At 36.1% G+C, this 20,469-nt stretch overlaps 5 protein-coding genes across 7 annotated transcripts; 3 read left to right on the forward strand and 2 right to left on the reverse strand.

The window, feature by feature from the left end:
• The first annotated feature begins 1,051 nt into the window (after window positions 1-1,051).
• wkd (TBC1 domain family member whacked) lies at window positions 1,052-4,942 on the forward strand. The gene is made up of 2 exons (XM_088032321.1): window positions 1,052-1,598; window positions 3,824-4,942. The coding sequence occupies exons 1-2, from the start codon at window positions 1,346-1,348 to the stop codon at window positions 4,639-4,641; spliced, it is 1,071 nt and encodes a 356-aa protein (XP_087888447.1). The 5' UTR covers window positions 1,052-1,345; the 3' UTR covers window positions 4,642-4,942.
• Window positions 4,943-5,176: 234 nt separating this feature from the next.
• On the reverse strand, window positions 5,177-7,569 carry fidipidine (coiled-coil domain-containing protein 93). The gene is made up of 2 exons (XM_088032312.1): window positions 7,362-7,569; window positions 5,177-6,940 (listed from the first exon to the last, which is right to left on the reverse strand). The coding sequence occupies exon 2, from the start codon at window positions 6,930-6,932 to the stop codon at window positions 5,286-5,288; it is 1,647 nt and encodes a 548-aa protein (XP_087888438.1). The 5' UTR covers window positions 6,933-6,940; window positions 7,362-7,569; the 3' UTR covers window positions 5,177-5,285.
• Glys (glycogen [starch] synthase) lies at window positions 7,559-12,439 on the forward strand. Of its 3 annotated transcripts, none has more exons than XM_088032310.1 (5): window positions 7,559-7,817; window positions 7,900-8,634; window positions 8,682-8,790; window positions 11,009-12,030; window positions 12,073-12,439. In XM_088032310.1, exons 2-5 carry the CDS (start codon window positions 7,918-7,920, stop codon window positions 12,301-12,303), a joined length of 2,079 nt encoding a protein of 692 aa, XP_087888436.1. In that variant the 5' UTR covers window positions 7,559-7,817; window positions 7,900-7,917; the 3' UTR covers window positions 12,304-12,439. The 3 variants fall into 3 exon arrangements, with proteins under 3 accessions (XP_087888436.1, XP_087888435.1, XP_087888437.1); XM_088032309.1 differs by having other exon boundaries at window positions 7,915-8,634; XM_088032311.1 differs by having other exon boundaries at window positions 7,559-7,758; window positions 7,915-8,634.
• Window positions 12,440-14,919: 2,480 nt separating this feature from the next.
• Window positions 14,920-17,130, reverse strand: LOC148177354 (uncharacterized). Its single transcript, XM_088032334.1, has 4 exons — window positions 17,067-17,130; window positions 16,780-17,015; window positions 15,717-15,871; window positions 14,920-15,632 (listed from the first exon to the last, which is right to left on the reverse strand). The coding sequence occupies exons 2-4, from the start codon at window positions 17,008-17,010 to the stop codon at window positions 15,611-15,613; spliced, it is 408 nt and encodes a 135-aa protein (XP_087888460.1). The 5' UTR covers window positions 17,011-17,015; window positions 17,067-17,130; the 3' UTR covers window positions 14,920-15,610.
• Window positions 17,131-18,274: 1,144 nt separating this feature from the next.
• On the forward strand, window positions 18,275-19,051 carry LOC148177355 (matrix metalloproteinase-18-like). Its single transcript, XM_088033315.1, has 2 exons — window positions 18,275-18,461; window positions 18,573-19,051. The coding sequence occupies exons 1-2, from the start codon at window positions 18,275-18,277 to the stop codon at window positions 19,049-19,051; spliced, it is 666 nt and encodes a 221-aa protein (XP_087889441.1).
• The last annotated feature ends 1,418 nt before the right edge of the window (window positions 19,052-20,469 follow it).

The following is a 20,469-nucleotide window of genomic DNA, read 5'->3' on the forward strand; positions in this document are numbered from 1 at the left end:
AGTCTATTTCACCTACTTATCCCGATCTCTCATTAAAATTTAAGAATATGGTTCAAGTACCGACATTCCGCTCTGTCTGTATTTGACAGTAGGCTGTCAAATATTACTTTTTTTTTTCAAAAAATTCTCATTATTTTGTTATAAGTCTCAGGTTCAGTGAGTCACCGATACTAATTCCTCAGGTACTCAATTGAACTTACATGGAGGTGAATTTTTTTATGTTTTCTTAGAGTAAATTTTGTGCAATTCTTTAGTGACTTCTGTGTCCTACTGTTGTCGGTGTTTACTTTTCTAGTTGCATTCTAACAGCTCATCTAACACTCGGCATATTTGAGAGCTTCTGTCTCTCTTTACTTCTGAAATTGGAAAAGAACAGAGAGAAACACAAAAAAAATCGCACAATACATAAGGTTCAGTTTTAAACCAGCTTTTTCAAATAGCAGAGTGCTTCAAACGTTCGCGCTTGTCGTGACGTCACCACTGTTATTAGACCCGATTTTATATATCTATAAAAACGATTCAGAAAAGATCGCCACTTTCAACATTTTTTGACCGCGACTGTAAAACATAACAACTGTTCGTCTTTTTAACGCATTTGTCCCATAAAATCGGCTGGAGACTCTCATTCTAATTTAGGGGCACGTGCTCTTTTCAAAAAACGTAATAACAGAAATGAACGTAAATCGATAGCAAAATAACATAATCATGCAAAAATAAAGTTTAGAAAAGTTTATAAACAATTACCTAACATCAAAATGCAGAAAAACACAACAATTGGGCACTAATAAAACACAATTTTAACACTGTTGAATCATGACGCGCACCAAATGACAGATCAAAAAAGTGCACCGCCGACTTGGATGAGTACAAAAAATCTAGTGATTTATCAAGTTGTAAGGTTTCATTCCATAAAAAATTAAATAAATTAAATCCTTCTATCCGTTTCATTCGAATTTCTTTTATAATTTGAAGTCCCCACACATTTCGAAAAATGTATTTTGTGTTGCGTCTTGGTAACTATTAACATGGTGCGATTCCGTCCTGCACTTATCCGTGGTTGGCAGCTCTGCGCAGGTTGTGCAACTTAACGGCGTTGTTTTCATGTGTCATTTTTTGTCAACAGACTCGCCCCCCAGAAAATTAATCATCAATTAATAAAAAAACCGCGCACGTTCTCATTACGATTCAGAACGTGAAGTCAGTGATTAAGTTTTTACGTTATTTCCAGTAGAAATAGCTGCCTAAAATGGCACCGAATTCGTCGACGACGTGAAAACATATTGAAGAAATCCCAGTTGAGACATGCAAGCTCCATACGACTAGCGTAAATGTGAGTTTTGCAGAAATGGCATCTGCGTTCAACGCCGATACGATCTCAGAGTGCAGCGAGGCGAGCACGCTAATTGATGGAAGTGTCATTTCGACAGTGCCTGATAGACATGGGTTTTTGGGGGGTGCACAGTACTCCCCTGAGCCGAGACAGGGGCCCCCACCGGAGATTGTCTTGAGGCGGGAGAGGAAGTGGCTCAAAATGCTGTCGCAGTGGAACTTTTACATGGACAGGAACTACAGGAAGATCAAGGAGAGGTGCCGGAAAGGTAGATCCCTCAACTGTTCATTTTTCTGTTTACACAGGTGCTACAGTCGCGGCCATGAAATTTCAGACCAGTTTTTTGATAAACATGAAGTCCCAGCGTGCCATGAAACTCGCAATGTCAACAATTGGGTTAGATGGCCCAAATTTCGTGGCCGCAACTGTACTTAAGTGTGATCCACTAAAAATCCGGTTGTAGTTGGTTTGGATAAAAAAGTCATGTCGTTGCTAGCACCATCGCAACAGTTTTGACGTATGAAAACCAAATGTTTGATAAATTTGAGTTTTCGAGCAAGAAGTCGACATACGTTTAAAATTAAACTAACCTTGTATCAATTAAATTTTAGCAAACAATAGTACTTATCTTACCGTTGTTACTATTATCAATGCAAACACTTATTACTTAATTTGATTCATAATTTCAACCTGTCTGATTATTTGACAAAAGCAAACGATTTTACCTTCAATCAACGACGTGACCTATCGATGTCTGCCAATCTGTCAAATATTTTTCAAACGTTGGTGTTATCTACGACGTGACATGTATTAAATTTCCACTCTGAGCAGGCCATACTATCGACGACACCGAAATGTGTACGGCAAAATTGTCTAGCGTAATTTTCACTTTAAATCATAGGCGCACTTCTAATTGTCATTTATGACAATTGATGACAGTAGGTAGTTAAAATCGGCTAAACATTGAACTGTAGTCGAAAAACCAAGAACTATTCCAAAATTTGATGAAAACCGGTCGCTACGAGTAGTGGCTGCTGATTAGTAAGAGTTGTATAGGTAAATTAAAATGTTTATGGAAAAATCAAAAAGAACGCCACTGGTCAAAGTCTGATTTACATTATGGAAATTCAGAGAAAAATCCATGACAACGAAAAAGTCGTTCACATTTCGGTGTCGCCGATAGTACATTGTGAACGTGTGTCGTGTTCTTGCTCGAAAACTGTCAAATCTTTGACATAAACGAACGACTGCACTTTCAATCAACGACATGACTTGTAATATTGAAGGCTACTGAGAATGAATTTTTATTTTCACGTTAAATAGGTTACGTCCTGTGATTCATGAATTTTTAACATGTTTAAATAACATCTGAAAAACAAAATATCATAAATTAGCTATCAAACGTTGGGTCTTTGCTAATCTGTCAAATACAGGTTGTCCCAGAACTCGTGACCCACAGAAAAGTCTTATGAAGGAAATAATTCTAAACCAGAATTTTAAAACAAGAGTTTTCTACGTCAAAAAATAATCGAGTTAATACAAAAAAAACGGTAGCCAATCCGGAAGCTGAACAGAATTTGAAAATCGGTAACTATGGACACATACTATCGTCCATTGGTCAGACTCTGGTTGCCTAGGAAATTGAGATGGCTTTTTACTCCACCTCTAGAATAAACTTTCGGGATTGGTTGTTGATTTTTTTTATTTTTTCTCGTTTTTTAAACTTAATCAATTTTTGTTTTGAAATTTACTACCTGTATTGCTATCGGCACCCTCCCTTGATCTGTGGGTCATGAGTTTTGTATTTTTCAAATGTCAAGGATTCTGCGGTTGGTATTACCTACGACGTGACATTTTGTAAGACCTAACCGCAAATAAATAAATAAATAAATTTGTATTTCAAGCAGGCCACGCATTTTGGACGTACGTCGGATTCTTACTCGAAAACTCTCAAATCTTGAGTTTTCATGCGTCAAAACTGCTGCGATGGTGTAAGCTACGACAAAATTTAGTCGTCACTACTTGATGATTGCCGTGGAACATTAATAAAGCTACTTTCAGACGTGGAAGTTTTAATTAAACGATCCATTCCCGGCGGCAATTAAATTAATCAGTTAAAATGGTCACGGGGCAAAGTGCTAAAACGTTTAAAAATTCGTTTTTTTGCCAAGACAGACATTGTGCGGCATGACGTTTGATCACAATAATTAATTTGAACTGATAAGTACTCAACCAATCCCGTGGGAAGCAACCCGCATAAAACTAATTAAGAAACAAATAGTTCCATTCAATTTCCGAATGATTCAAGTTTTTTTTCAGTACGTACTGTGACGCCCAAAAATTGTGGGACGGTACTTTCCAAAAATGTAGTTGTGTAAAACTGCCTTTTTTTAACGTTAACTAAGTAGGCATGAGTTTATTTATCGTAGGTCAATAGTTACAAGCCTAGAGTATGAATGACGTCCCATTAGTAGTTCTTTTTTGTCATTTTAGGGATTCCCATGTCCATCCGCCCGCGCGCGTGGCTGTACCTCTGCGGCGGCAAGCTGCTGATGGACAAGAACCAGAACCACTACGAAGACTGCCTCCGTGCTGAAGCTGACCAGAAATGCATCGACGAAATCAAGAAAGATATCCACCGTCAATTTCCAACGCACGAAATGTTTAGTTCCGAAGACAAACCCGGTCAGATTGAACTATTCAACGTTCTCAAAGCCTACACCATACAGAATCCCAAGATCGGTTACTGTCAAGCGCAAGCACCGGTGGCCGCTTTTCTTTTAATGCACATGCCGGCAGTGCAGGCCTTCTGGTGTCTCGTTAGCATCTCCGATCGGTATCTTGAGGATTACTACTCACCAACTATGGAAGTTGTGCAAAGAGATGGTCTGATTCTTCAAGGGTTACTGAAGAAGGTGTGTCCGGCAGCTTACAAGCACTTGAAGAAAGTTAATGCAGAGCCGATGTTTTATTGCACGGAATGGTTTTTATGTGCTTTCACGCGGACGCTTCCTTGGGATTCGCTCTTGAGGATTTGGGATATATTTTTGTGCGAAGGAGTGAAGATTTTATTTAAAACGGCACTCGTTATACTGATTAGCTGCTTAGGGACGGCGAAAAGTAGAAAACAGTGTCCGGGACTGTGCGAGACTCTCAACAGGTTGAGAAATCCTCCTGAAGAGATTTTATCGGAACAGAATCTTATCTATAATATCTATAGACTGGATATTAGTGAAAAGGACTTTGAAATGGAGCACCAGAAACAGACTGTTAAGCTTAAGAATGAGCGTGCTACCAATGGACAGCGGTAACACCGAAGAGTGTTATTTCAAATTGAAATTTTAATTATGTTAATGGAGAAATATCGAATATTATAGTCTTGTTATTGTTTTCACAGATATTTGCATTTATTAGTTGTGTAGTGCTTAGTTCAAACTTCTTTTATTCTTTGAGCACCCGATATTTTCTAGTCTGAGGTGCAGAATTTAATTTTTCGTTTAGTTATCAATCACTAGTGCCGGCGTAGATTTCTATTCTAAGTACTGTTTTCTATCAAATGTATATAAAATGCATAATTTTTCAATTCAGGTTAATAAAGCTCCGACACTACCATGGTCTTCAGAATTGACTCCTTTTGGGCTTCAACGCCCGTAAACTTAAATCGTGATCAAATGTGCTGTGGAAGCAGCAACGTACGTCTTAGTTTGAACTGTCTTCAGCCACCAGTCAAAGAGTTGAGGTTATGTTGCTTATTTCCAACCAATGAACGAGATCTTTGACAATTGACAGCTCGCTAACACTACGCCGTACGTTTTGTTTTTCCACAGCTTACTTGATCACACGATATAAAATGACATGTTTATTTGATTTTTTAAAGTAAAGTTTCGTTAGCAAGAGTACAAACAGGAGTAATAATTATCACAATGAAAATATAGGAAAAAAGTCCGTCAAAGCGCTACTTAAACTGCGCCATCAACGTTTCGTGCTTCTTGCACGCAATACTCAGTTCCCGGACTGCAGCGACATACTTCCTCTGTTGCTCCACCAAACCCTGCAGCATGGAGCTCAACTGGTCCCTCTTCCTCTTCTCATCCAACAGTTGCTTCTCAACTTTCCTCCTCGACTGCTTCACTCCTTCCACAATCCCTTGGAACTGCTGCAAGAACTCTTCTTTGCCGCTGCTTGACAGTACCGCCTCTGGATAACTGTCAGAGATTGAATTTAACAGTGACACTTCTTTCTTCATGTACATCTTCGTATCCTCCAGAGTGTTGTATAGAGTGAAGTACTGCTTCGTTTCTTTGTGTTTCGCAGAGACTTGGTTGTACAACTCGAGGAATCTCCTCTGGTACTGTGCCAACTCGGGTCTATTGGGAATATCGTCGATTTGGCGACGCAGGGCTGCAACTGTTCGATTGCGCTTGGCGACCTGAAGACGAAGAAGCTTCACTTGGTCAGAGAGCTCGTCGAGGAGTTTATTATCAACGGGAGCTTCCGTTGGTTTTTCTTGCTTTGCCTCCTGGAGGGAGTTCTGAAGACGTACCAACTCCTTCTTACAGTACTCTTTGAACTGCGTCTCTTGAGCTTTGAGGTTGTCGTTGAGGATCACCAGTTCTTCGATCTCGTCGACGTTCTCAAGTCTCCCGTTTTCGTTCCTCGACAGCTCCGCCAGACGATTTTGTGCCAGCTTCTGTTTCGTTTTTATTTCTTCGATTTGAGAGTCCGCGGAAGACAGAGAGTTCTGTAGAGTCTCGCAGTGGTTCTTCAGTTCGGCGCATTTTGTGGTGAAAGTGGCAATTTGTTCGGTGATGGCTTTTATTTGTTTTTCTTTCAACACTTTCGCTCCTCCAGTCTTGAATTCAAGTTGTAGAGATGTGTAGTGCTCTGCGAGTTTCTTCAGATCTTCCTTGTCCAGGTTTTCGCGATCGAGCGTTTCGTTGACGATGGTTTCCACGTGGTGGGAGCCACTTCCATACTCCAGGAGTGTGACTTGCACTTGGTCTTTAACATCCTTCGGTGGCGCGTTCTTCCTCTTGTAATACCTCCTGGGAGCGTACATCTCATTAACCACATTCACATTCATTAGGATGTTTGCTTTCGTGTTGGTTTTCTCCCCGAAACTCTTCGTAAACTGCCTCACCGCGTACGACCGCACGAACTCCGACATCTCCTCTCTGAACTCCAGAGACCTCTTCACCAACCACTGGATCACCGGGAAAATATGAATGAAATCCAAGCCCTGGATCTGATGCGGCTCTACACTATGCGGACACTTCATCTTCGGTAAAACAGTGACGATCTTCTCCGTTAGCGCGATTTTCTGGCCAATTGTTGAGTTCTCCTGGAAGAGCAAATCGACGTCCACATCGATATTGCAAGATTCGATGCACCAGGTCATCCCACCGACGACTTTATCGAAGGGTTGGAGGCCCTTGATGCGGGCGCGGAAGTAGCCGGCGGCCACTAATAAATCGATGATTTCTTGGAGTTTAACGCCTTGTTCTTCGTCTTCGCGGACCTCAACTTCCACGGAGTCGGAGGAGTCTTGTTGGCTGAAGGTTCTGCTTGTTCGGAACTTCTGGAACATGTTGGAGGTGGTCATCGCGGGCTCTGCAAGTGATAAAACAGGCTTCATATTGTATCACGATTTGAACTTTCAAATTTCGCGCCTTCGATTCTGTCATTTAATCACAGGCGATTTTCATTTTGGTGACTCCATATAATCTGGCGGCGCAAAATTTGAAATCTGAAATTCCTTGCGAATTTTTTTAGTGCTACTGTCTCTCCATTTTTTGAGCTAAAGCAACTGGAGGACAACAGCATGACCTCTAGAACAAGAAATTAGATCTCTAGAGGAGGAAAGAACAGACGAAATTATCAACAGGGTCTAAAAAGACTTTTAAACGAAAACTTTTAATAATTTCTGTGCCTTAACTAAAAATCGCTCTTAATTTCCCAGTGAAAACAGCAGAAATTCGTTCCTTTTTTCAGTGATGACAACAACATAACCTCAAAAAGCTGTCAAACTAACCTTGTGAAAAACTCCCTCTGCGGTCACCGGGCGGTGTCCCCGTCCCCAATAGCCCGAGAACTATTATCTCTATTGGTGATAATTATGGACAATTGCCTTTATGACCAGAAGTGACGAAAATAGAGGTTATCCTGTCACTGTCACTGTCAGACTCGGCGGTTTTGAGGTTAGAAGACGTCGTTGATAAGATCGCGCTGATCTATTTCTAAGGTCACCTTTACTAGAGAATAGTTTCGTTGTTTTTTGGACATGTCAGCTCTACTCGTCTTTTTTGTGTTCATTAAAATCCCAGATCGCTGTCTTTGTCAGCGCAGCCGTGACATGCACTAAAGAATGGTAGTGGGGCGCCCCGACCAGTTTATAATTTATTTTTGAAAAACTTGACTGAAAATTCACGGTGAGTTTCATGTTAGGTGTGTCTCTCCCTTCATTTCCGCTGTAGAATTCCAATAAGGGGTAAGTGGTGGTGAAAACACACTTTTTCTCTTCTTTTTTTTATATCTACGTAGGAGATAAGCCGAGATAATCCATTGATAAGTCGTATTTTGTCCAGAAAATGTTTCGGGAGCGCTCGTCATCACGCCGTTTCTACCGTGGGGAGTCCTATAGCAACCTCTTGTCCTGCATGGACAAGGGGATGCAAGCCGAGGAAGACAACAGATGGACCTTTGAAGTCGCCTGGGAAGCCGCCAACAAAGTCGGAGGAATCTACACGGTAATCCGCTCCAAATCTTTTGTCTCGACTGAAGAAATGGGGGACCAGTACTGCCTCATCGGCCCCTATAAAGAACAATGCGCGCGAACCGAAATAGAAGAGGGCCCCCTCGGCTGCGATCCGCTCAACGAAGCCGTCCAGGCGCTCCGCGACAAAGGTTTTAAAATCCACACAGGGCGCTGGCTCGTCGATGGCAACCCCCAGATCATCCTCATGGATATTGGGTCGTCTGCTTGGAAGTTGGATGAATATAAAGCAGACTTGTGGGAACAGTGCAATCTTGGGGTGCCCCATTTAGACGTTGAAGCCAACGACGCGATTATTTTGGGGTACATGGTTGCGGATTTTATTGCTCAATTCAAGGAGTGTGCAGACAGGTACGGGGAGGGTACAACTGCGAGGGTTGTCAGTCATTTTCATGAATGGCAAGCGGGGGTGGGGTTAATAATTCTAAGGATGAGGCATGTGAATGTCGCGACGGTCTTCACAACACATGCTACGTTACTGGGGCGATATTTATGTGCTGGGAATACGGATTTCTACAATAATTTGGCTAAGGTAAGGGTAGTTTTTGGGGGTAATTTTTGTTAATGCGGTTGTTGCAGTTCAGTGTTGATGAAGAAGCGGGAAAGAGACAGATTTACCACAGGTACTGTCTGGAGAGGGCTGCCAGTCACCTGGCGCATGTTTTTACAACAGTTTCTGATATTACAGGTGAGGAAAAAAACAACGCAATTCTTTCGATTTTTACAGTCCTTACCGCTTGCTTATTGCTTTTGTTATCAACGTTTAACAGTTTTATCAGCAATAAAGCGTAATAGCGTTCTAAATATTGATTTATCTGTCTGTTTATTTCATTCATTTCAGTTATGTAATAAGCTCATTACGGCATGGGTAAGGCACTATAAAGTGATAACATTGAAAAAAAAAACAGTGTTACCAACTATTCAATAAAAATTAAGGCCTTCTGGACGATTTATTTCTATAGTTTTTTTCTCTCGTTTAAAAACAACTTTTGGACGTGTATTTAAACAAACATATTTATAGAATTGGTCGATCACCACGTAAATTGACATTGGTTTGAAAATTTGAAAAGATCTATTTATGTTTTAGTGACTCGGTATTTTTAAAAATAGCATTGTTTTCATTATCTCATTGCTTTGCTAATGAATGAACGTAATACATGTACACTTGCGGTTATAAAATTTTGGGCAACATTTCAAGAAAAAATTATCTAGCTTTCGAATTGACGTTACATTGTTTTTTTAAGTCTTTGTTAAGGTCACTGTTAATATCATCAAATTGCTGCGGCGTAATATTCTTATTATTGACGATTTATAAAGTAAAGTAAATTTATAGAACAAATTTAGGTGGAAATTTTAACTAATTTTACGTCATTATTGAGATAGCCTATTGACCGACATCGGCGTGAATGTCATCTAATAGATAGAGCAATTATTAGTTCTATTACAATCAATATTTCGCACATTTTTACGGTTTTTTAAGGGAGTTCCAGTCGTATTTTGCCCGGTTTTTATATTTTTTGAAAAACATTTTTCGACTCTATAGTTTAATCGATGTCTTGCTTATTTGCGGTGCAAACTTAAGTTGTTTTGTTAAATTTTAAGCAGAATTCAAAAGTGTGCTATTTTTCCGTACGTAAACAAATAAATGAATTAGAAGCGATTAAAGTTTCAGATAGTGAATTTTTAGTTCCGGAATTTTCAATGCTCAATATCACCGCAACTACGACAGAAAGAAAGACGCGGTTTTTGCCATCGTTTTTCTCGCGCTTTTGTTGCTCATAATTCCCCAGATTTCTAAAATTCGATTGTCGATATTTTTCGAAAAAAAAAAATTGCTCAAACAATGATAAATTTTGAATTTTTGTTTTTTTGACTGCCACTTGTTAATTATTTGACCCACCGATCTGAGATTTGGCCAGTTGATAGATCTCGAGCTTCTCTTTCGATTAATTTAGAACTCAAAGGTATTAAACGTCATTTTCGTCTAGAAAAAAAATATTGAAAATCATCACAAAAATAATTTTTCTCAATTTTTGGTCAATGTCTCGTTTATTTGTGAAGCAAACTCAAGTTAGTTGAGCTCATTTAGCGCAAAATTGTACGCAGAATTCAAAACCGGACGGATTTTTAACGTACGTCAACAAATAATTGTGTTATTGGCGATTAAAGTTTTTGATAGTGAATTTTTAGTTTCAAAATTTTGCTTGATATCTTTGGAACTACTGCAAATAGAAATATGTGGTTTTCACTATCGTTTTTCTCGCGCTTTTCTTGCTTAGCATCCGCTAATATCTAAAAAATTTTTGGAAACAAAATTCTGACTTAAATGATGGAAATTTTTAAATTTTTAGTTTTTTATCGCCATTCGTAAACCATTTGACCTACTGATCTGAAATTTAACCAGTTGGTAGATCTTGAGCTGCGCTTTTGTTTGATGTTTAACTGTCGATATTTAAGGTAAGGTATTTAACGTTGTTTTCGCATCGAAAAAGTTTGTTAAAAATGACCTTAATAAGAACCTTCGAAAACCTATTTCGGTCAATATCTCTTTTATTTGTGCAGCAAACTCAAGTTATTTGAGCTCATTTAACACAAAATTTCACGCGGAATTCAAAACTATACGAAATTTTCACGTACGTCTACAAATAACTGAATTAGAAGCGATTGAAGTTTCGAGTTGTCGCCAGAGGACAAAAATTTTGATGCTCCGTATTTAGTGCTCGATATCTCCGGAACTACGACAGATACAAGAATGCGGTTTTTGCCATCGTTTTTCACGCAATTTTTTTGCTAAGATTCTTGAATTTTCGGTGTCCATATCTTCGATAAAGTTAATTTTATTTAAAATTCTGTACTTTCGTACTCATAGAAATAGGAAAAACATTCTAAAGAATCTGTTTTTTCAGGCTTTGAAGCGGAGCACCTCCTAAAGCGCAAGCCCGACGTCATCACCCCCAACGGCCTAAACGTGAAAAAATTCTCCGCCCTCCACGAGTTCCAAAACCTGCACGCCCTCTCAAAAGACAAAATCCACGAATTCGTCCGCGGCCACTTCTACGGCCATTTCGACTTCGACCTCGACAAAACGCTCTACTTCTTCATCGCCGGACGCTACGAATTCGGTAACAAAGGCGCCGACATCTTCATCGAAGCTTTGGCTCGGTTGAACCACTACTTGAAGTCGTCTCATCCGGACACCACCGTTGTGGCGTTCATGATTTTTCCAGCCCGAACTAACAATTTCAATGTGGAGTCTCTCCGAGGACACGCCGTTACGAAGAGTCTCAGAGACACAATCCAGGACATCCAAAATAAGATCGGGAAACGCATGTACGATGTGTGTTTGAGTGGAAAGATGCCTGCAGGGGAAGATCTCCTGGAGAAAGAAGAACTCGTGAGGTTGAAGAGGTGCATCTTCTCCTTGCAGAGGAACGGGTTGCCGCCCGTTACCACTCATAACGTCGTGGATGATTGGAACGATCCCGTCTTGAACAGTGTCCGGAGGTGTAACTTGTTTAACACGAAGCATGATAGAGTAAAGATTGTTTTCCATCCAGAGTTTCTCAGCTCGACGAATCCGCTCTTTGGGTTGGATTACGAAGAGTTTGTGCGAGGGTGTCATTTAGGGGTGTTTCCGAGTTACTACGAGCCGTGGGGTTACACCCCGGCTGAGTGCACGGTTATGGGGATTCCAAGCATCACCACCAACCTCTCAGGGTTCGGGTGCTTCATGCAAGAACACATCGCCGATCCCATGTCGTACGGTATTTACGTGGTGGACCGAAGATACATTTCTTTGGAGGCGTCAGTTCAACAATTGGCTCAATATATGTACGACTTTGCCCGGTTAAACCGGCGGCAAAGAATTATCCAAAGAAACCGAACGGAGCGATTGAGTGACTTGTTGGACTGGAGGAGTCTTGGAGTGGTAAGTTGGGAAAAACGTTCGGAAACTCATTTCTGTTTTTAGTATTACAGACAGGCGAGAATGCGCGCGTTGCAAGCAGTTTTTCCGGATTACAAAGAAGATGAGTATAATGGTGTTAGTACTTTGAAGTACCCAAGACCCATATCAGAACCACCATCACCGACTTCTAGTAGGGTTACCACTCCAGCGGCTTCTGTTCATGGGAGCGACGACGAAAGCGACTCTGTGGATGAAGAAAAGGAGTTAGAGGAATTGAAAATTAATCGTCATTGAGAGAAATTGAAGACTTGAAGAAAGACTTGGCGGCTCAAAAATACTCTCTAAAAAGTACTGTTTTATGAGATAATTGTTTGTTGGTATATTTTCCTTTTTATCAATTGTTAGGTGCCAAATTAAATTTTTAAGGACATGAACGTTTTCTTTTTGTTTAGTTGAAAATATAGGAAAAGTTTTTAGTGGCGTGAGTTATGCCGATAACTCTCCAGTGAGTTATGATATTACGTATGATAACTCAATTTCTCACGAAAGAGAATTGAGAGATTCGTTGATTTTACCAGATGTATAATTGGTTGCATATAATAAAATAACGAACAGGTTTGGAAATAAAAATCTATTTATATAAAGGACACAAATGGAATAAAAAATATCAAAGATTGCTGGTTTAATATTTTTAAAAATTATCTACACTAGATAATTATAATAAAGTCTCTAAATTTAAAATTTTTAAAAGTTATAGAATAAAAAAAAATTGGACGAAATTTTATAAATACATATTCTGAATTTTGAGTCCGTTCTAGAAATAAAAAAAATCAAAATTCATACTGTTCTAAATTTTTGTAATTTGATACACTTAATAAACGCATATAAAATAATACATCTACAAAATTTCATTGTTTTTACCTTACAACTGTCGGATTTATTACTGAAATTAATAAAAAATTGAGTTCCTACATACGAAAATTTACAAAAACTTTGTTTTTGGTTTTAAAATTCTGAAATTTAGTTTACTAACTAATCGTCTATAAAGTAATAAAAGCACTAAATTTCATTACTTTAATCTTTAAACTGTTGGACTTACAAAATTTAATAGAATATTTAAAATTTTGAGTTCGTTCAACAAAAAAATATTCTAAAAATTTTATTTTTTGTTTTAAATTTTTGTAATTTGATGCACACTTAATAACCGTTTCCAAAGTAATAAATCCACTAAATTTCATTACTTTAACGTTAAAAATGCCGGACTTTCTAAATTTAATACAATATTTTGAACTTTGAGTTTGTTTAACAAAATGAAAAAAAAACATCTAAAATTGTTACGCTTTGTTCTAAATGTTTGTAATTTGGTACGCTCAATAAGCGCTTTTAATACAATAAATCCACTAATTTTCATTGCTTTTTAGTATTGAGTATAATATTTAGTATTAAATTGAGTATAATATTTTGGATTTTGTGTTCGTACCACAAAATAAAAAAATTCTAAACAATTTAGTTTTTGTTCTACATTTTTGTAATTTGCCACACTCAATAAGTGTTTCTAAAGTAATAAATCTACAAAATTTTATTGCTTTCACTTTAAAATTGTGAGTATTAGAAAATTTAACACAATCTTTTGAATTTTGAGTTTGTTTAACAAAAAAAAAAATTTTTTTGTTCTAAATCCTTGTAATTTGGTACACTCAATAAACCATTCATTGTTTTAACGTTAAAATTGTCACATTTAGAGAATTTAATGAAAAATTGAATTTATTTTGATTCATTCTGCAAATAAAATTTCAAAAATTTTGACATTTTGTTCTAAAATTTTGTAATTTGGTACACACAAGAATTGTCTACAAAGTAGTAAGTTTACCAAATTTCATTGCTTTAATAATAAAATTGTTGGATTTACACAATTTAGACGAAAATTTTGGATTTTGAGTTGATTTTGTATTGTAAAATTTGTATTTAATATAATACAGTCAGTAAACTCTGAGACAAAAAGTCCTCCAAATTTCATTATTTTCAAGCTAAAATTGTCGGATGTGCAGAATTTAATAGGAAATTTTGAACTAAAACCTAATACATATCTCCAAATCGCCAAGTTTACATTCTGTTTCTGATTCATTCGTTTGAGCACAATAAAAGCAATATTTAGTTACGTTAAATCGTTCGGGTTCAATTAGTATGTATGTACAAACTACTAAGATGGCCCCTTGAGAACACAGCTACTTTTTAAGGAAAACACCCCGATTTTCAAGGGTTAACAGAAAAGCAGAAAAATCGTGAAGACTCCCGTTTTTTAGTTATTTTTTAAAATTAACATTTTTAAATGGCCCCCTCAGAACACAACACATTTTTAATAACACATTTTTAATGCTTTTAGCCTGGTTTTCAAGGTAACTTTTGAAAAGTTAAAATTTTTAAAGAATTTGCCCGAGTTTTCGAAGTTACCCATTTTTAAAAGTCAAAATTCGGACAAAGTCCTCATGAGCGAAGCGAATTTTAAAAAATATAATCCTGTTTTATCAAACGTGAATACGGTTTCGTACAAACAAATTCCCCTTTTAAAAACACTTAAAATTCGTCTTTTAACCCTGTTTTTCTGTTAGGCTACTTCAGAACAAAAATGAATACGGTTTCGGCCAAGAAAAGTTACCATTTAAAAACACTTAAAATTCGTCTTTTAACCCTGTTTTTCTGTTGGGCCATTTCAGCACACATATGAATACGGTTTTGTCCAAACAAATTCGGACAAAGTCCTCATGAGCGAAGCGAATTTCCCTTTCAAAAACACTCAAAATTAGATATTTTGTCCTGTGTTAAAGACTTTTTTGCTAGTAAACCCCTTCAGAACATATCGTACCTTTGTTAAAAGTTAAAATTCGCCTTTTTTTTCGTTTTTTTGTTAGGCCACTTCAGCACACATATGAATATGATTTTGGCCGAACAAATTCCCCTTTTAAAAACACTTAAAATTAAAAATTTTACCTTGTTTTCAAAGATTTTACCCTCTTTTGAATTTTGTACTAGTAGGCCCCTTCAGCACACGAACAAAAAATGATTTTTAGGTCAAAATCAATAGTTTATTTTACTATTGTCACGTTGGCCGAAAAATCAAAAGTCTCGCTTATAACAATAACAATTTTATTGTGCACTATGAACACTTTCGTAATTCACAATTATACCACTTTTCAGGACTTCCAAATACTAGACTATCTACAATCCTATCGCTACTCCCCTATATACAGATATTCCCCTACTACTAGCCTAATGCTGGAGCGCTGCGAGAATATTCGGGAGTTCCGCGTATGAATAAGAATTATTCCACGAACCGCTCGCTCTAGAGCAGAGCGGAACGTTCCAGCGCTGGCGCTCGAAGCTTCCAGAATCTTCTCGTAACACTATTATAAAATTAACTATTAAACAAATGTTAGACAAAAAGTATTATAATAAAGATTTACAAAACAAAATGATTTTGTCTTTTATCTACTTATTACTTGTTCTGAGCAAATTGATATTGAAAAAAGAAATGAATTAAATAACAAATTACATTATGTAGGTAGGTACTTAATACGCAATTCTGGTCCACCGTTATCTGCTCTTACTGAACCACTTCAGGATCGCTGCAAAGAAAAAAATTTAGTTGGGGAGGTAAAAAAAAATGGCCGAATTTAAGCATAGACTATTTTTAGATAAATGTTTTTTACCTGTACTCCATAAAATGTCTGATTGCCACTTCAAATTGCATCCGTTGGGAATCGTTTTCAAAAATTAATAATGGATCGGGCTTGTCGACCTCTTCATGCAGATTGATTTCAATTTGGTCGTGGTCAGTCCCGTACGTCTCGATTTCATCCCTATATACAGGGTCCGGCAACACTTGTGTCCACCCCCAAAATCGTCAATAATTTTAAAGATAAAATTTTGAAAATTTGCATACGCTCACAGTTGACAAAGCTCTAGAAGCTGACGCAAAAATTTGTCTTTTATCACCGATAGCTTTGGCGTCGCGACGCCTTAAAAATGTAATTTTTAGTTAATTGTGAGGGTTTGCGATATCAACCTCTAATTTAATTTTTTTTCAATATAAATGTATTAAAAATATCTCAGTTGTCATTGTAGATTTAATGCAAATTGTCTTCAAAATTTGAGAAAAAAATGCTGTTTTATCAAGTTAGTTTCCAATTTCATTACGTCAAAATTGGGAACTACGTTTACACCCATCTGTCAACATCTTGTGGCACAAATGACATCTATCCTTTGGCACGCTTTAGATTGTAACAAAAGTCTTACTTGGTGAAATTGTCGCTTTGTCGATGTTAATTAACGATTTCTGGTATCCATAAAGTGCAACATGCCCGTGATAATCAAAATTAACCTTTATAAGAGAGAATGAAGTGACTTGTGGAATTTTCGTGTAAACGTTGCTTGCCACTGCGCTGTCATAATTTTGAAAACTAACTTGATAAAACAACGTTTTTTTCGCAAATTTTAAACACAATTTGCATTAGATTTAAAATAGAAACTCAGATATTTGTATCACAGTTATGTTGAAAAAAAATTGAATTCGCGAATATTTCTGCAAAAACTCAAAAATCGCTGAAAATTATACTTCTTAGGCGTCGCGAGGCCAATCAAACCGTGATAAAAAACAAATTTTTGCGTCAATTTCTAGAGCTTTGTCAACTATGAGCGTATGCAAATTTTCAAAATTTTATCTTTAAAATTTAAGACGATTTTAGGGGTGGGCACAAGTGTTGCCGGACTCTGTATAGTTGTGCGGTAGAGTTGTAATCCATTTGCCTGATTATTACTTTCTCTAATAACTATAGTCTGGCTTTCAGTATGGAAAAATATTTGCACCCAAAATAGGGAAGCTCCGTCTACGACATGAAGTCTTGCAAGATGTGCCATTTTCTTATTTTGAATACTATACTTCTTCACCTGTTTGCGGTGTGCTTGTAAATGGCGAAAATCTTCCATTAGCTTTTTTAAGTCCATCGTATCTAAAATAAAATTCCAAATATTGTTTTTTATCATTATTTTTGTACACGTACCAAGACTGCAAAAACCACACAAAGATAAGGCTACAGCCGCAAACAAAGAACCGAATCAAACCACAAATCAAACCACCGAACGTCACGTGTCGAACAGCGTTGGTTACGGGTGCGCGCGCAAACTGAGGTTGTCTTCCAACTGGATGTATAAATGGTTGTATAAATGGCCAGTATTAATTCGATTATTGGCCGATTGTTTTTTTCTCCTAGTTCCAAATCCATTATAAGAAGTCAGTCCAAAGACGGTGTTAAACCCAATTTATTTAATAAATTTTCCATTTACATACTACAATAAATTATTCATTACCTAGTAACAATAAAAAAGAATTATTAATTATAGTTTCAAATTGATTAACAACTAAAAGAATTAAAATCCAAATGGTATTGTATCAAAATTTTCCAGAATAATTCTCTTGTCATAAACAAAACCAAATTCCTTTGTTTCTATTTTATTTAAAAGTTCTTTAGTTTTAGTATCTCTGGTAATTCGATTATATTGTGTACTGATTTTACTGTCTTTGTGTTCTAAAATATTATTCATGCTATCCCTTACGATGAATCAAATATTCAAAGTTATTTAGAACAATTTGGGTATTCAGATAGTAATGAATCATCATTAACAGAAACGTTCTTGACTAGTGCTTCGCATACCAATGAAGCATTAATAAGGTTTCAAGAATATTACAATTTACCTGTTGATGGAACATTAAATCAACAAACACTTGATTTGATTAAACTACCGAGATGTGGAAATAAAGATAATCCAACAGCATATAGAGTTTATTATCAAAAATGGAATAAAAGAAGTCTTAAATGGTATTTTCCGTTAGCATCAAACGAACTGAAAGAATTAGCACAAAAAGCTTTTGATCAATGGGAATCTGTTTCAAATTTAAAGTTTAATTATAATAGTGTTAAACCGGACATACTTATTGTCATTTTCTAATAAGGTGTTTCAACATAATCATAATTCACGGTGTCAAAAAGGAGTTTGTTCTAACAGTTTTGACGGAAGAGGTAATATTTTAGCACATGGTTTCTTTCCAAATAATGATAAATGTCTAGGAATTCATTTTGATAAATCAGAAAATTGGTATTTTGGTGATTCAACCAATACACCAGATGGTCAGACTAATTTTTATACTGTTTTATTATATGAGATTAGGCACACATTAGGCGTTGAACATTCCGCAAATAATAATTCAATTATGTACGCCTATTATAAAGGTGATATTGATAAATTAACTCAAGATGATATGTGGGCAATTCAATACTTGTATGGAATTCCAAAACAATTAAAATATGAAACAATTCTTAAAACAACAACAACTGTTAAACCTACTGTAAGGCAAAGCGTCCATGAAGACCAACCTAGAGGTGAAGCCGATGTCGAAGGTATATTTGGTAATTTATGTGATTTTAATAAAGAAATTGATACATTCTTAATTGCAAATCATCATATGTATATTTTTTATAAGAAATATGTTTGGTTGGTCAATTTAAAAGACACGACTTATGATAAAGAATCGAAATTAATTAAAGAAAGACCTTCAGGCGATGTTTTAATAATTGTTAAAAATTTATATTATTTAATTGACTTTCTAAGTTTTAATGTTAAAAGTGGATATAATGGTCGATCTATTGAAAATTTAGGAATACCAAAAGGAAAAAGAATTGATGCAATATTTAGAACTTATTCTGGAAAAACATATATGTTTTATGATAAAGTCTTGTACATTGAGTTTGATGAGTGTTTGTTTAGATCAAAGAAAAATGGCCTTATTTCAGCATTATTTGCTGGAATACCTCCAAATATAAGCAGAGCATTCAGATATAGAAATTTATATTTCTTTAAAGATAAAATGTATTATGAATTTGATGATATTTCAAATACATTAGTTAAATCTGATAAATTTGACTTGACAGTTTTTGGATTTAAATGTGGTCTTATCGATCAAATAATAAAACTAATTAATCGTCTGTGATCTATCACATATTTTTAACATCTTCATTTCTTTTTATCGCTCTCTTATTATCGTCAAATTCTACGACTCCGCAGGTCTAAAAGTCATGAACTTCTCTTATAAAATCTTCTGATAATTTTTGGTACTTTAATACCCTTTCCCAATCAACTTTATAAAAGAATTCAAGAATAAAGTCTTCCGATAATTTTTGGTGCTTTGATACCTTTTTCCAATCTATTTTATCTTCAAATTGTTTGTTTTTCAATAATTCGAGCTGCCCCAATTATTATAAAAAAATATTTAATCTTAGAATCAAAATATAAGTTGAAAAAAAAACTTGTCTAAAAGCCTTGGAAATCAACATTTTTTTAACCGTCTTGAAAACTGGTGTAAATTCTATTGAATTTTATGGGGGTTGATCTATCACTCCCCATTGTTTGCTGAAGTGACTCCATCAAAGAAAAACTGAGCAAAAAAGGCAAATTTTAACTTTTAATTAAGAAGGCTGTTACAATAGGGGTAAAGTGCTTAAAAAACAAAGTATTTCGAAGGACATGTGGCCCAATACATTTTTGTTGTGAAGTAGCCCAACAGAAAAAACAGGGTTAAAAGACGAATTTTAAGTATTTTTAAATGATAACTTTTCTTGGCCGAAAACGTATTCATTTTTGTTCTGAAGTAGCCTAACAGAAAAACAGGGTTAAAAGACGAATTTTAAGTGATTTTAAATGGTAACTTAAACCGTATTCACGTTTGATAAAACAGGATATATTTCTTAAAATTCGCTTCGCTCATGAGGACTTTGTCCGAATTTTGACTTTTTTAAAAAGGGTACGTTTGGAAAAACCGGGCAAATTCTTTAAAAATTTTAACTTTTCAAAAGTTATCTTGAAAACCAGGCTGAAATCATTAAAAATGTGTTGTGTTCTGAGGGGGCCATTTAAAAAAATGTTAATTTAAAAATATACCTTAAAAACGGGAGTCTTTTCACGATTTTTCTGCTTTTCTGTTAACCCTTGAAAATCGGGGTGTTTTCCTTAAAAAGTAGCTGTGTTCTCAAGGGGCCATCTTAGTAGTGTACAATAATAAAATAACACGGATGGTTAATACGTCTGTAAACTTCTAGTAATAATTACACATGACACAATTTCCTCTCTACGCTGAATAAGCACTTCAGAACTTTACTTATTACTACCAATTCAAATATTTCGTAACAAAATGAAATAAAACAAAATTTCTTGTAAAGCAACGCTCTCCCTGAGAGAAATCAGCAATCAAGAAAATGAGCATGGATTCAATAAGTTCTTAACATATAATAATAATTACTATCGCTCGTCCAAAGATTTCGTTATATAATTTATCTATTTAGTATTACACACTGGAGTTTTGGTTGAATAGAACCAACAAAAGAGTTGTTTAAATTATCACTGTAGGTTGTA

Source organism: Gnatocerus cornutus, chromosome 3 (genome assembly GCF_029298725.1).
Source record: "Gnatocerus cornutus isolate USDA-ARS CGAHR chromosome 3, icGnaCorn1.1, whole genome shotgun sequence".
NCBI classification, from domain to species: domain Eukaryota; kingdom Metazoa; phylum Arthropoda; class Insecta; order Coleoptera; family Tenebrionidae; genus Gnatocerus; species Gnatocerus cornutus.

What these genes read in the sequence shown, in the direction of transcription:
- fidipidine (XM_088032312.1), bottom strand. Translation starts at nt 6,932, where the DNA reads ATGACCACCTCCAACATGTTCCAGAAGTTCCGAACAAGCAGAACCTTC.
- Glys (XM_088032310.1), top strand. Translation starts at nt 7,918, where the DNA reads ATGTTTCGGGAGCGCTCGTCATCACGCCGTTTCTACCGTGGGGAGTCC. An exon ending in TCTACAATAATTTGGCTAAG is followed by an intron (nt 8,635 to 8,681) that starts GTAAGGGTAGTT and finishes CGGTTGTTGCAG; the next exon opens with TTCAGTGTTGATGAAGAAGC. An exon ending in AACAGTTTCTGATATTACAG is followed by an intron (nt 8,791 to 11,008) that starts GTGAGGAAAAAA and finishes CTGTTTTTTCAG; the next exon opens with GCTTTGAAGCGGAGCACCTC.
- LOC148177354 (XM_088032334.1), bottom strand. Translation starts at nt 17,010, where the DNA reads ATGGACTTAAAAAAGCTAATGGAAGATTTTCGCCATTTACAAGCACAC. An exon ending in AACTCTACCGCACAACTATA is followed by an intron (nt 15,872 to 16,779) that starts CAGAGTCCGGCA and finishes CCGGACCCTGTA; the next exon opens with TATAGGGATGAAATCGAGAC. An exon ending in AGACATTTTATGGAGTACAG is followed by an intron (nt 15,633 to 15,716) that starts GTAAAAAACATT and finishes TTTTCTTTGCAG; the next exon opens with CGATCCTGAAGTGGTTCAGT.
- LOC148177355 (XM_088033315.1), top strand. Translation starts at nt 18,275, where the DNA reads ATGTACGCCTATTATAAAGGTGATATTGATAAATTAACTCAAGATGAT. An exon ending in AGGTGAAGCCGATGTCGAAG is followed by an intron (nt 18,462 to 18,572) that starts GTATATTTGGTA and finishes TCAATTTAAAAG; the next exon opens with ACACGACTTATGATAAAGAA.
- wkd (XM_088032321.1), top strand. Translation starts at nt 1,346, where the DNA reads ATGGCATCTGCGTTCAACGCCGATACGATCTCAGAGTGCAGCGAGGCG. An exon ending in CAAGGAGAGGTGCCGGAAAG is followed by an intron (nt 1,599 to 3,823) that starts GTAGATCCCTCA and finishes TTGTCATTTTAG; the next exon opens with GGATTCCCATGTCCATCCGC.